This window comes from Schistocerca nitens, chromosome 2 (genome assembly GCF_023898315.1).
Source record: "Schistocerca nitens isolate TAMUIC-IGC-003100 chromosome 2, iqSchNite1.1, whole genome shotgun sequence".
NCBI classification, from domain to species: Eukaryota; Metazoa; Arthropoda; class Insecta; order Orthoptera; family Acrididae; genus Schistocerca; species Schistocerca nitens.
The window spans coordinates 269,647,846-269,663,771 of record NC_064615.1 but is presented as its reverse complement, the minus strand read 5'-3'; the positions used below and the strand labels follow the sequence as shown (position 1 = coordinate 269,663,771).

Here is a 15,926-nt window from a genome sequence, read left to right as displayed (position 1 = left end):
TGTTTCCCTGGTTCCTGATGCTTCCATGTCAACATTTTCTCGTTTTCCTCTTGATGTCTCATACTCGTTCCTGAGTACAACAATTCTGCACCAACCAGAAGACCCTCAAGTACATCCTCAATTTCCCCACATTTCGGTACATTTTCCCTCAATTTATAAATATTTTCCGTAATTTTTCATAACTTTGTCGATTTTATGTCACTTGTGTCCATGCGATCATGACATCATATCTTGTTCCCTGTTCTAAAATTGCTTGTAAATGGAGTACACCTGCCAGCACCTAGCGTAAAAGCACTATTTTTCTACCATCTTGTCTCTGCCATTTTGAATAAATCTGGCAACAATGCAATGTGGCATGGTGGCGGCATTGTCCTACTACTCACTGCATTTCCAGATGTGTTCCTGTCCTGGTCAGTAACATCTTGTCTAATGCCACAGTCCCAAATGATGTTATCTGGAGTGCCAATTGCTTCTCATTCACAAATGTCTATGGTACACTGTGATATGTCGCAACAGGTAGGGTATAGCTCCTTTAGTCAGAAGGAATTATGTCGTTCTTTCTTTTATGTCAGGAGGGAACTGGTAGGTTCTTCTGCCTGTTTCTGCCCTGTCCCAGCTTTATTGCCATTCTCTATCAATGTATACCTTTATTTCCTTTTTCAATATGGCTCTAGTGCCCAGTATCTCCTTTGCATTATCATATTCATACATTTTGAGCCAATATTGTGCGCCTCTCTTTCTTACAGCTAGATCCAGAGGAAGAAAGCCCAATATTACCAGCAGCACCTCAATCGGTGTTGCTCTACATGTGCATGTCAGGCACAAGAGTATACTTCTCTGTGCTTGCTGTAGAGCCTATGCTTTCCTGACCTTCCTGACTCTATGAGCCAAAAAACTCAACCCATAACCCACAGCAGTGAGTAAGAGTGCATTGTGGCATGTTCTTACTGCACTTAGTGACAGCTGCAGACTCCTTTGGCCTATTGTTGCTATTTTATTTAGGATTTTAACGCCTCCCTGGCAGACTAATTTCCATGTGTGTATGAAAGTTTTGCTTTTTGTCAGTGTTAATTCCAAGGTATAAACGGTGTTCAAAAAGTTATGCACAGTCGTTTTTTTTTTTTTCTTTTTTTTTTTCCAGGAGGAGAATGAAATTTTTTGTGGACTTACTTGGAACATTTAGCTATAAGTTGGTATATAAAAGTATTTTCTTTTATTTACGGGTGAGCCATAATGGACCGAGAAGTAGATGTCAGGTTGCAACAACTGTCGGCGATGGAGTTCCTCTTCAAGACTGGGGGTGACTCTGCCACATCGATTCACAGGAAGTTCCTCCCTGTTTATGGGAAGGACACAGTGGATAGCAGCAGTATCCAGCGGTGGTTGTAAAGGTTTAAAGAAGGTGATTTCTCTCTACTGGACAATCCACAATGCGGTAGACCATTGATAGCAGTGAGTGATGTGAATAGGGAGACCATTGATCAAATCATCCAAAAGATTTCTCTGTACTCTAGTGACTATACCAGTGATACCACACTACCCTATGACAAACGAGTAACTTCAGCAAGCTGTCGTGTTGTCACACATCTGTTATTTTGGATGATTTGATAAATGGTCTCCTTATTCACATCACTCACTGCCGTTGATGGTCTGCTGCATTGTAGATTGTCCAGTAGAGAGAAATCACCTTCTTTAAACGTCTGCAGCCACCTCTAGATACTGCTGTGATCCACTGTGTCATCCCTATAAACAGGGAGCAACTTCCTGTGAATCGATGTGGTAGTGTCATTGCCAATCATGAAGAGGAACTCCATCACTGGCCATTGTCACAACCTGACATTTACTTCACGGTCCATTATGGCTCACCCGTAAATAAAAGAAAATACTTTTATATACCAACTTATATGTTCCCAAAAATTTCATTCTCCTCGTGCAAAAAATAAAAATATCAGAGATGACTGTGCAAAACTTTTTGAATGCCTTTTGTACCCATATATTTATTTTCACAGGTTGATCATTTATTGTGATTGTGGGGCTTCTTGTTCTTGGTAATGTTATTTTCAATAACATATAAACTGTTTTGTGCGCTTCTATCGTTAGTTTGCTTTCTATGCACCAGTTACTTTGTCTTTCGTGAACTACCCTGCTGATTTCTTCTAATTTAGCCCTTGTGTTAGCAGATACTGTGTAGACGACGCACCCTCTAGTGTTTGTTATACTCTGAAGCTGGTTCAGTTGTGACTCTATGCCCAGAACTCTGGACCACAAACAGAGCCCTCTGGGCAGCTTTTGGTGATGACTACCACAGTTTTCTTTCCAGTACATTCTAATTCCACCTGCCAGGCTGTGCAAATAATTTCATAGGCTGTTATGGAGACACCTGGGATAGTCCATGTGTTTCAATCTTTTGAACAGGGTAGGCCACCACAAATTATCAAATGCCCCAGCTATATCAATAATTATGCCTATAACATACTTGTCGACTAACGTGTTCACAGTATTCATTGCGTGATTTATAGCATCCTCAGTGGATTTCCCTTTCCTGAAACCATATTGCAGTGCACACATGCCTACTACTTGTTAGTGGTTAGTGGTCCTTGAGGCAGCAGCACAGAACCTGTATTTTGGCAAAAGCATTTATCTAACAAATTGGCCTGTAAGATTTCGGTGTACCACGAATAGTATCCCATAAGCTCTCTTTCACCGTTCAGTACAGGGCAACTTGATATGACATTGTTCTGACGTTCCAGATGGTTTGAAAACAACACCATTTGACAGTAAAGGCACCTGACATTTCGTTTCGTTGATTACTGCTAAGAACTTGACACTATACAGTTGAAAATTTTAATTTTTATTCCATTCAGACACAACACCAACACATTCAGTTCATCATTGCAGCTCTCACTTACCAACCTTATTACAAGCTACATGACAAACATGGCTTCACACGACATGATATACATTTCTACAACAGTTTCATAATTATTTTTCATTGTGGTACATTTAATAACAATAATTGCATTACTACCGTGTTCAATAATATTTTGCGTTATTGAATTCTAGTATCAAATGTTGTTTCGTTTGTTCTCTGATCTTAAAATGTTTTGTTTTCACAATTCGATATTAATATTGCTAAAATGCAAATGTATGAATTCCTTTCAGTTAACAAAACTTCGTATTAGATTTTATATTGTTATTAATGGGCATCAAAACTCTATCATATCTATTCAGTAATTTGTCATGGTACTAAATTCGTAAATAATTTGGTTCTTTTACAGAGAAGCTATAATGTATACAAAATTTGCCAATTATATGCTACATAAATAATGAAGTACCTCATACTTGCATACAGATTTTTCTGTCACTACTACCTTTTGTATTTACAGACAGCAAATTCAAGAAATGTGAGAACCTCTTATAAGCCTCCAAAAATGTTAACTATCTACTCAAAGTCATATGCAAATGCCATATCATTTGATTTTGTCTGAGACAATTACATTTCGAGGATCTGTCTTCTGTTAAGCACAGTTCTTTTATACACGTGTGTTTACACAAATATGTTTCACCACGTTTTTAGCATCCTCATTGGGTGTTCATTTATTTTCTCTTCATATGGCATTCGGTTTTTCAGTGACATTGTAACCCGTTGTGACTGCGGCCGTCCCAGTCGCGGAGTGGCCGAGAAAGCATGGTGGGACCAAATGGAGAGCGGCCCATGCACAAACAAACAAACGGAAAGGACGGACACGAAACAACTACGGACGATGGAATAAGACCTTACGACGACAACACGCAAGATGCAACGGAGTGACAGAGACAACCAGACGAATCCAAGATGTCCACGATTAAAGAGATAAAGTACGATAAACACGCTGTCTTGTCGAGGTGATGTGTTGAGACTCACTCAATGATTAGAGCGAGAGGCCGGCTCTTAAATACTCTATCGGGGGTGCCGCTATTGGCTGCTGGAACCACGTGTTCCACTGTGGCGCTCTCACACTACATGCAGGCCAGTACGCGTGTGCCACCACAGCTTATGGCGCGATGATGCAGAGACCTCTAGGGGTCTTCGACGTCCATGACATCTGGCGAGGATTCAAATTCCGCGGCGCGTGGTACCAGAAATGACTGCCTACCTATTTCCGCCACAGACCTGTGATTAATGAAGCATGTCATTATTGTTGTAGTGAGCCTGCTCTGAGCCTTGACCAATAAATTTGTCTTATTACATCATTATTTTTATCTTGGCAGTAACATACATTGAAACAGTCTAGAAATTGTGTTGGCAATTGGCGTATGAATAACAGTGGAATACTGTGAACAAGTGCAAGGAAAATGCCTTCAGTGTAATCTACTAGATACTGTAATTTTTTACACACATCCCATTATTCTTGCTCTTTATAACATCTATAATGAGAGAAATCAGCCTGGGTGGACTGTAGGCTGGCTGGGGTGGCCGAGCAGTTCTATGCACTAGTCTGGAACCACGCGACCTCTACAGTCGCAGGTTCGAATCCTGCCTCAGGCATGGATGTGTGTGATGTCCTTAGGTTAGTTAGGTTTAAGTAGTTCTAAGTTCTAGGGGACTGATGACCTTAGAAGTTAAGTCCCATAGTGCTCAAATCCATTTGAACGATTTTTGATGGACTGTAGCACTCTCTTCATGTGGACTATTATCTTCAGTTCAGGCTCATATGCAAAAATCTTTAATGAATTACACACAGACACACATTCGGAAATTGGGACTACCAGAACGAAAGCACTTTATTATTCACTAGTTCAATAAATTATCTACCTTATCTTGTTTCATGGACTGTAGTATGAAATGGTGTTACTAGTCAAATAACACTCCATTCGCAGTTACAGAGCACTTTCAACAGCTATCCACAGACATACAACAAATGCCAGTGTAGTACTGTAACTGGAATAACAGCAAGTGTTTCCAGTGACCATCTATCGATTGATATGTCCATTTATGTTTTCTGTCCTCCTTTTTTTGTAGTAAAAGGCTAAGAAAAATTCTCTTGACTGGTGTCAGACAGACAGTAGTAGTACTGATTGTGGACTGCAGTAAGAGTAAGAAAAAGAAAGGCAGTTTGGAAGAACCAGCTTCTCTCTCCTGTTGTATTCTGTAACACTCTGCATGTTCTTGAACGTTCTGCTTCATGTTTGATGTGGAAACTTTCTTCACTATAAATGAAGAGGCAGGTAACTAACATTTTTCATGAAACTTCCTGGCAGATTAAAACTGTGTGTTGGACCGAGTCTCGAATTCGTGACCTTTGCCTTTCATGGGCAAGTCAATCGGCAGAGCACTTTCCCATGAAAGGCAAAGATCCTGAGTTCGAGTCTCGCTCTGGCACACAGTTTTTAATTCGCCAGCGAGTTTCAGCGCACACTTCGCTGCAGAGTCAAGATTTAATTCTGGAAACATCCCCCAGGCTGTGGCTGTCATGTCTCCACAATGTCCTTTCTTCCAGGAGTGCTAGTCTTGCAAGGTTTGCAGGAGAAATTCTCGGAAGTTTGAAGGGTAGGAAGTGAGATACTGGAGAAAGTAAAGCTGTGAGGTCGGGTCGTGAGTTGTGCTTGGGTAGCTCTGTCAATAGAGCACTTGCCCGCGAAAGGCAAAGGTCCCGAGTTTGTCCCAATCCAGCACAGTGTTTTAATCTGCCAGAAAGTTTCATAAGACTGCAGAGTGAAAATTTCATTCTGAATACATTTTTTTATTTTATCTGTTTAATCTTTGATTCTGTAATTTAAAAGTAAAATATAAGAGAGTTTGAAAAGAAACATTATAAACCAGAGGACCAGAAATTTATTTCAGGAAACAAAGTTTCATTATAGAAACCAGAACAGACTTATTTCTTGTAGTCCGAAAGTAAATTCCGTTTGTAACACAGACCACTAGGAATATCAGCCATACATACTTAAGGAAACCGATCCTATGTTAAGTCAGTATACAAATACATTTCTTGGCGTATTTATTTGGCTGCTATCATACAGGACAGAATTTAAAAAAAAAATATTCTGCCATGTACGATAATCACACAGCCTATTCAGAAGAAGATTCTGCTGCTAGGTAGTTCACATGGTAGAGGTGTGGGCCAGCAGTTGCAGCAAGTGTTTGGGGAGTGAGTACCAGGTCACCAGCATTGTGAAGCCTAGTGCAGGGTTGGCTCAGGTGACTGACAGCGTAGGGGAGTTATGTAGGAATTTTACGGAGAAGGGTCAGGTAGTGATAGTGGGTGGGGCAGGGACCTGTCTCAATATGGAACGGGAATGTGATGTAGGTGGTGATCTGGTAAAGATAGCTACTCAAACTGGTGGCACTAATGCACATTTCGTGCAACTGTTTCAGCGTCATGCTTGGCCTCATCTTCGTGCGGCTGTTAGGTGTGTTAACATGGGGCTGGAGAGTGCACAGATGGCTGAGGGCATGGGTCACATGTCAGTGGTGCCAGTTTAGTCTATCAGTAGATCGAGTTTCATTAGGCATCGCCTGCACCTCTATAGGTATGGGAAGGGGAAGCTGGCAAAGCTTATAGGTGACAGTGTAGTGGGTGGTGGTGGGATTACTCATGGAAATATTCCTGTAGTAGCTGGTGTTAAAGCTGCACCTTATACCTGTGTAAAGGAAATCCCTCTAACTAAGGGCTTACCTTCAGAGGACGTCATGTTTCCAAGTAGAGAAGGAATTGGCATATTTCATCAAAATATAAGAGGTATTACAGATAAAGTTAGTGAACTGCTTATAGATGTTGGCCCTGAAATTATTGGTATATCGAAGCACCACTTAAATAATTTGACAATTCAGAGGTTTCCTTTACCAGGATACAGATTAGCTGACTGTTTTTCAAGGAGTTCCTTGTGGGGCGTAGGATTGGCTATGTACTTAAAAAACAGTATTCCATTTGAGTCCATAGACGTATCACAGCACTGCACTGAACAGTTATTTGAATGTTGTGCAGGGGAAGTTGAATTTAGTGTAACTAAACTTCTAATTGTTGTTGTTTATAGGTCCCCTAACTCTGACTTTGGAGCATTTCTGCTCAAGATAGAGGGGACTCTTGATTCACTTTATAGGAAGTACCAGAAATTAGTTACTTCTGGTGACTTCAATATAAATTTTGTATATGATAATGCAAGAAAAAGGATGCTGGTAGATCTCCTAAATTCATATGATCTGATGCATAGTGTTTTTTCTGACTAGGGTGCAGGGGAACAGCAGCACAACCACAGACAATATTTTTATTCATTCTTCATTACTAGGTGGGCATTCTGTTTCAGACAATGATGCACAAATTTAAACACTAAAAGGCTTTTGTACTCAAACAAATGTCACATATAATTACAAACTATGTAGGAAAGTTAATCCAGTAGCAATAGAGAGTTTTTTAAACCTCATAAAGAAACAAGAGTGGCAGGATGTTTATAGTGTCGATAACATAGATGATAAATATAATACTTTCCTTAACACATTTCTCATGCTCTTTTAGATTTGCTTTCCATTAGAACATTCTAAACGGGGCACTAGCAATAAAAGGCAGCCCTGGTGGCTGACTAGTGGGACAAGGATATTGTGTAGAACAAAGTGGGAATTAAATCAAAATGTTAGAAGTAGTTACAATCAAGCTACAGTAGCCCATTCTAAACAGTACTGTAAAGTACTTAAAATTTTTATTAGGAAGACAAAGAGAGTGTGGTATGAAAATAGAATAGCAAATTCACAGGATAAAATTAAAACCACATGGTCAGCTGTGAATGAAGTGTCTGGTCAGCAGCACAAGGTTGACAACATAAAGTCAGTTCATAATAAAAATATTTCTTTTGTTGATGAATCAAATATATATGTATAGTATTTAACAATCATTTTCTGAGCACTGCTGGTGAATTAAATAAAAATTTAGTTTCTACAGGGAATCATACAACACTCTTGGCAAATGCCTTTCCGAGATTGATGTCCGAAATATTCCTCTGTGATACAGACAAGTGGAAGATTGAGTCAATAATTAAATCACTGAAGACTAAGGACTCTTGTGGATATGATGGAGTGCCTAGCAGAATATTAAATTATTGTGCTGCGCATGTTAGCCCTGTATTTAGCCATATTTGTAATTTTTTCCTTAGAAATGGACAGTTTCTTGAATGATTAAAGTACTCAATAGTAAAGCCGCTGTATAAAAAGAGAGAAGGGGATAATGTAGACAATTTTATACCTATTTCTATGACATCAGTGTTCGCTAAAGTTATTGGTTGGTTGGTTGATTTGTTGGTTTAAAAGAGGGGAGGGGGGGGGGGGGGGCAGGGACCAAACTGCTAGGTCATCGGTCCTGTGAGGTACTGGATGGGTTAAACAAAAAGTTTAGAACGCTAGGCATGTTTTTTGATTTAACTACGGTGTTTGATTGTGTTGATCACAATATATTGCTCTAGAAGCTGGACCATTATGGAATACGGGGAGTAGCTCACAACTGGTTCACCTCTTACTTTAGCAACAGACAGCAAAAGACATTATTCACAGTGTTGAGAATGGCTGGGAGGTGGGGCCTGAGTGGGGTACAGACAAGTGGTCCATGGTTGGTTGATTGTTGTGGGGAAGGAGACCAGACAGCGAGGTCATCGGTCTCATCGGATTAGGGAAGGATGGGGAAGGAAGTCGGCCGTGCCCTTTGAAAGGAACCATCCCAGCATTTACCTCGAGCGATTTAGGGAAATCACGGAAAACCTAAATCAGGATGGCCAGACGCGGGATTCAACCGTCGTCCTCCCGAATGCGAGTCCAGTGTCTAACCACTGCGCCACCTCGCTCGGTAAGTGGTCCATGCCCCAGGGATCAGTGTTGGGGTCACTCCTGTTCCTTATTTATATAAATGATATGCCCTCTAGTATTATGGGTAACTCTAAAATATTTCTGTTTGCTGATGACACTAGCTTGGTAGTAAAGGATGTTATGTGTAACATTGGCTCGGTTTCAAATAGTGCAGTTCATGATGTAAGTAAACTAATGCTAAATCACAAAAAGACTCAGTTTTTATAGTTTATAACACACAATTCAACAAAACCTCGTGTTTTAATTTCACAGAGTGGACAAATGATTAGTGGAACTGAACAGTTCAAATTTCTAGGTGTTCAGATAGATAGTAAACTGTCGTGGAAAGCCCACATTCAGGATCTTGTTCAAAGACTTAATGCTGCCATTTTTACTATTCGAGCAATATCTGAAGTGAGTGATCGTTCGACCAATAAGTGGTGTAAGTTCACAAACCTCTTGTCAACCACTGTTCACGAGTCTGGGTAGTCACTGGCCTCTCAATATATACCGGGTGATCAAAAAGTCAGTATAAATTTGAAAACTGAATAAACATGGAATAATGTAGATAGAGAGCTACAAATTGACATACATGCTTGGAATCACACGGGGTTGTATTGGAACCAAAAAAATACAAAAGTTCAAAAAATGTCTGACAGATGTCACTTCATCTGACCAGAATAGCAATAATTAGCATAACAAATTAAGACAAAGCAAAGATGATGTTCTTTACAGGAAATGCTCAATATGTCCACCATCATTCCTCAACAATAGCTGTAGTCGAGGAATAATGTTGTGAACAGCACTGTAAAGCATGTCCGGAGTTATGGTGAGGCATTGGCGTCAGATGTTGTCTTTCAGCGTCCCTAGAGATGTCAGTCGATCATGATACACTTGCAACTTCAGGTAACCCCAAAGCCAATAATCGCACGGACTGAGGTCTGGGGACCTGGGAGGCCAAGCATGACAAAAGTGGCAGCTGAGCACACGATCATCACCAAACGACGTGCGCAGATCTTTCACGCATCTAGCAATATGGGGTGGAGCACCATCCTGCATAAACATTGTACGTTCCAGCAGGTGTTTATCAGCCAGGTTGGGGATGATGTGGTTCTGTAACATATCGGCGTACCTCTCACCCGTCACAATAGCAGTTACAAAACCAGAATCATGCATTTCCTCGAAGAAAAAATGCCTGATAACAGTAGATGTGGTAAATTCAACCCATACCATGACTCTCTCTTCGTGCAATGGAGTTTCCACGACACTTCTAGGATTTTCAGTAGCCCAAATTCTGCAGTTCCCGTCATCTTCCGCCATCTTTTGAAACACCCACACCGCAAATGCCCTCTGCTTCACTAAATCGCCAGGTAACAGTTCATTATTCCGATGGATTTTGCATGGATAGCATCGGAGGGTACGCCTAAGTGCCAACCAATCAGTAGTGTATGGAATGCCGGTGCGATGTGCGACTGTAGAAGCACTGACTTCCCCGAGCGCTGACGAACCCGCTACAGTCTCCATTTCTTCCTAAACTGTCTCAGCAGCATTACGCCTTGTGCTCGGTTGGCCAATACGGGGTCTATCATCTAAATGAACCATGGCTTCGAACTTCGAAATCATTCTCAGCACAGCTGCATTTGTCAACGGACCTATACCCATTCGAATCCCCTTCCTATGGTGTTAGGATCGTAATGATGAACTAGCACATTCCCCATTCTGATAATACAGCTTCACTAAAAGTGCCTTTTTAGGTAACGTCAACATGCTGCGACTGCTGGCACATCTGATTCTCTCTCTCATTACAGCTCCTTTTATACACGATTGTCATGCGCAGTCACTGATGTTTTGCTGTCCAGCCATTGGAGATTTGCTCCTCAATTTGGTCCTACAGAACTTGACGTGTAAATAAAATAAATAAACTAAAATTCACTCTATACTACGACATTTAGTAATTCAAACACCCTACTTTACTTATCAACGTTCATAGCACAAAATGTTGTTTAGATCATCATGCTTGGAGGACCCTCAAGAGACAGAGACATAGGGGGTAAAAGAAAGAGAAAGGCTTAGAGCAGACGATTATATCCAGCCTAGCTATGAGATCGAGTATGATAAAATTTCTTAAGAAAACTTCAGGTGCAACTGCTCCAGAAGACTCCAATAAAGCTCTTATGTAAATGTCTTTAGTTTCTGAAACAGAACCAGCTTCAGGGTTGAATGAATTCGTTACCTTTTCAGATACAAAATCAAAGTTGGGTGAAACTGTTATGATCCAAGATTGTGAGCTGAATAAAATCTTCAAAAGTGATAATGAGGAGCAAACCGTTCATATAAATGACTGATTTACAGAATTAGATCCGAGAAAATTGGTATTTCCAATAACAGATTCACATCATTATGATTTAATTCAAAATGGCCTCCAACAAAACCTAGCAGAACCTGATGAAAGCTCCCCAAAGATGCAAATAAAATACATTTTACTAAATTTTTTTTACTAGAAGAGTAACGGCATTAAGCAACATCGCAGATGGGTAGCTTACTATGACAAAGTTTATTGCTTTCCATGTCGAATTTTTTCACATTTACTGGCACATATGATAAGAGAAGGATGCTGTGACTGGAAAGATCTGAGTAAGAAATTGCAAAGGCATTAACAAAGTCAAGGAGATATAGAGTGCATGATTCCTGTAAAGGAATCAAATATGGAAAAACAATGGATAAGGAAAACGAGAGGCTGATTGTGAATCGCAAAAGTATTGGTATAACTTGTTTGAAAGATTGATCGATATTGTAACATACTTAGCTCCACACAATGTGGCGTTTAGAGGGCATCGAGATTCCCTAAACCTGAACGATAGCGGAAACATTTAAATTGTTATCCAAATATGATCCAACACTAAAAGGGTACTTGCAGCGTATTAACAAAAGCAACTTTGTCAGCATTGAGACACAACATACAAAAAGAATTAATTACATTAATGTCCAAATCTGTTATCAACGAAATTATAAACAGAGTCAAGCAAGCAAAATATTATACCTTCATGCTCGATTGAACCAGGGATTCGAGCCGCGTGGAACAAATGTCAATAACATTAAGATTTTGTATTTCCTCAACTGCAGAGAGAGAGGAACATTTCGTTGGGTTTGTTGCCGTCGCAGAAACAACGAGAAAGTCTTTAACAAATGCTATTTTAAAGGAACTTGAAAATAATGGCCTGGACATTCAAAACTATATAGGACAGGGATATGATAATGGTGCCAATATGGTTGGCATTAATAAAGGTGCTTCATCAACCAAGTTTATGTGCTTTTCACAAAATAAACCAAGCGTTGGGATCTTATTAAATTGAATTTGACATTGAAACCTCTGAAACTTCCTGGCAGATTAAAACTGCGTGCCGGACCGAGACTTGAACTCGGGACCTTTGCCTTTCGGAGGCGAGTGCTCTACCATCTGAGTTACCCAAGCATAACTCACGCCCGGTCCTCACAGCTGTACCTGCACCAGTACCTCGTCTCCTACTTTCCAAACTTCACGCAAGCTCTCCTGTGAACCTTGCAGAACTAGCACTCCCGTAAGAAAGGATATTGTGGAGATGTTTCCAGAATGAGATTTTCACTCTGCAGCAGAGTGTGGGCTGATATGAAACTTCCTGGCAGATTAAAACTGTGTGCTGGACCGAGACTCGTTCTTGGGACCTTTGCCTTTCGTGGGCAAGTGCTCTACCATCTGAGCTACCCAATCACGACTCATGCCCCGTCCTCACAGCTTTACTTCCACCAGTACCTCGTCTCCTACTTTCCAAACTTCACAGAAGCTCTCCTTCACAGTACGATACATAGGAGCCTTACGAAGTTTACTAGCATTGTGTATAATATTGTACACATATATAAAGAGAAAATACATCATAAGAAAAACAGTTTAATAATATTACTGTGTCCAGTATCAACCAGTACTAGTAAAAAGAAGTGTTAGGGAATTATGTAATTACGTATATCATACGGCTAAAATTGACGTGTCTCCCATACAGCATGATCGGATGATCTGTAAATGTATGTTGTGAGACGAATAAAATACATATACACGTATACAAAAATGAGGAACTCCAACTTTTAAAATCCAACCTACAGGACTCAATCAAAGACCCTTAACTTATTTAGTACATGTTAGAAAATAATCTGGAAGAAGTATATCCAAATCTTGACATAATAACCAGAATAATGCTCACAGTGACAGTCAGTACAGCTTCTGGGAGAGAAGTTTCTCAGAGTTAAAATTGATTAAGATATTCATAAGAAGCATGATTTGCCAAGAAAGACTATCTGCATTGTCAGTACTATCTACTGAACTGGAAATAACGGCTGGTATTAACTACAACGTAATCTTAAAAAAATTCAGTGAAGCGAAAAGGTGGAAGTTTCGTTTATTTTAATGTGTGTTTGTTTAATGTAATTTTTGTCACTGCAAAAATTCCTGTATATTATAATAATAAAATTGGTGTTTCATTATCATTAGTGTATAATTCAACTCATGTAATGTAACATTTTCTTTCTGACAGGAAACTGAAAGGTGTCTCGCAAAGCTGATTTGTCGCTGATGTTCAGTGTTCGCTTAGTGCCACCACTGAGGAAGATTTCCCCCTCTGTTCTGAGTTGCATTTTAACATTGGAACACTTTTTGTAGTAGATAACTGAACAAATTTTCATTTATTTCAGGTGACCACAGGGAGTGTAATTTACGTGACATCCCCTGTCTAAACAAGTATTATTGTGAGTATATATTTATTATTTAAAATGTGGCTTTCTTGCAAGTTGAACTAGTTTTAAGATCCAAGTTTTGTGAGTGAATGAGATCTACAGCTACATGTACATCTACATCTATACTCTGCACACCAGTGTGAAGTGCGAACACAGGGTATCCTTAGATCTACCACCATGTATTAGGGTTTCTTCCCATTCCATTTGCATGTGGAGTATGAAAGAATGATGCTTAAACACCTCTGTTGGCACTGCTACTAGTCTGACCTTGTCTTTGTGATCCCTAAAAACTAATATACACCTAGATTTCTCATTAAATACTGGTTCTTGAAACTTTGAAATTAGTTGGCATCTACCGTCAAGTGACTGCCACTTCAATATTTTTAGCATCTTTCTCATGACAGACAAACCTGTGACCATTTGTGCTGTCCATGAGCGCCCTTTACTCTCTCGAGCGTTTGTACCCAGCTGATAAAGTAACCCAGACTATCCAGGACACCCCCCTCCAACTACTGTGACTGGGGAAGGAGGTGTGTCTTTGCTGGGTACCAGGGCACATGGGAATTCTGGGGATGAAAGGGCTGATCGAGCAGCCAAGGAGGCGTGTTGTGACCGCCATGTCTTTCAGTGTGCAATCCCCCTGCATGCCCTCACCTCACTGTTGCGGTATAAAGCCTTGTGTCGCTTGGAACATGAGTGGCTAGAAGTGACCGACAACAAGCTCCGTGTCATCAAGACCACAACTCAGCCATGGCGCACTTCCTTCTGGCCACATTGACTGGATGAGGTCCTCCTTTCTCGTCTTCGTGTTGGCCACAGTACTATAACGCATGGATTTTACTCCAGCGAGAGGACCCTCCGATGTGTGGTGCTTGTGGCGTGCAGATCACGGTGCACCACACTTTATTGGACTGCATTTTATTTGCTGGCCAGCCGACTGCAGCGGATTTCCCAGCAGATCTGCAGTCTATTTTATGCAATGATCAAACAAATGTGGTTCACATTTTAAAGTTTTGTGTATTGCCCCATGTTTTTATCAAGATTTTGGGGAGATGTTTTTAATGTGTCAACAGGGTGGCTGGTTCACCCAAGTTTTTTTTGTAAGTGGTCATCCAGTCACATTACCATGTGCTGTTCTTTTAGCTCTTCTGTGTTTTGTTTTCCCTCTGTTTTAATTTCTTGATTAGCTATCTTGCCTCCTCATTGGTTTTAGTGCATGTGGGAGTGCCTGTGCGATAGAGTAATTCTATGGTCATTTCGTGTGCGCGCGTGTATGGCAGTTTTCGTTCTTATCCACATTAGTTTATTTCAATCATTGTTAGGGTGTTAATAACCATGCCATTGGGTGCCCATAAGATCCCCAAATCACACACTTTATCTCTGTTCAGTAGCAACTATAAGTCTTATTTGGTATGGCTCCCACACACTTGAATAGAATAGTATATTTATTCGCCTGAGAATATGTTTACATGTAATTGGTGTTGTCATATGCTTTCTAGTTAAAGCATTACAGTTATTTTACAATTATACTTGCCTAATCATGTTGCAAGGTGGCTTTTACATAAGTAAATACTTCAGAAAAGTACATTGTAACACAAACTGATCATTTTTTGCAAACAAATACAGTATGCCACAATGAATCAGCAAATCATGTTGCTCTCTTTGTGTCTAAATAATCTGTATACAATTATAATAATCATAAATTGCTGTATACAATATGGCACAGTGTATTAACATACCAACTGGTAGCTTCATAAAATATTACAATTTATAATTTAGTATAGTCTCATCTCAAAACTCCAAATCATCTATTACACATTTTTCTAATTCTTTCACTGTATAGAAGGCTTTGATTTTTACCGACTTTGTTATTACACTTTTGAATTTATTCAGGGGCACTGAGTGGGCATTTTTAGATAGTTTCTTAAAATATGCGACACCAAGATATTTAGAGCTATTGTGGATCTTTGCTAGTCTGGCATGGGGCTTGTCAATCGCATGTCTCTGTATAGCATTATGATGGTGTATTGACACCTAAGGTCAAAATTATCCAGGTTTTCTTCGTGTGTATTAGGCAACTATAAATATATAAACTAGGTACTGTCATAATATTCATTTCCTTCAAGTAGTGTCTACATTATTCTCATGATGTGAGTCCTGCAATGTATCTGATGGCCTTTAAATACAGTCTTAGATCCAGGTGAGTTTTCCTATAGGAAAATTCCATATGTCAGAAGGGAATTGAAGAAAGAAAAGTGTGCATAGAGCAGCAGAGTTTCACTTACACGGCCTCTCAACATATACAGCAGATAAATTGCACGGGCGAGTCTGGAGCATAACTTATCTGTATGTGTAT

General features: G+C 39.9%; 1 protein-coding gene across 1 annotated transcript in view; it reads left to right on the top strand.

Annotated features, from left to right (window-relative positions):
- Window positions 1-15,926, top strand: part of LOC126234978 (sodium channel protein Nach-like) — a 187,012-nt gene that overhangs the window by 127,445 nt on the left and 43,641 nt on the right. Inside the window, exon 8 of the mRNA XM_049943717.1 lies at window positions 13,529-13,582. Coding sequence (XP_049799674.1) covers window positions 13,529-13,582 — 54 coding nt within the window. The remainder of the gene's footprint in view (window positions 1-13,528; window positions 13,583-15,926) is intronic.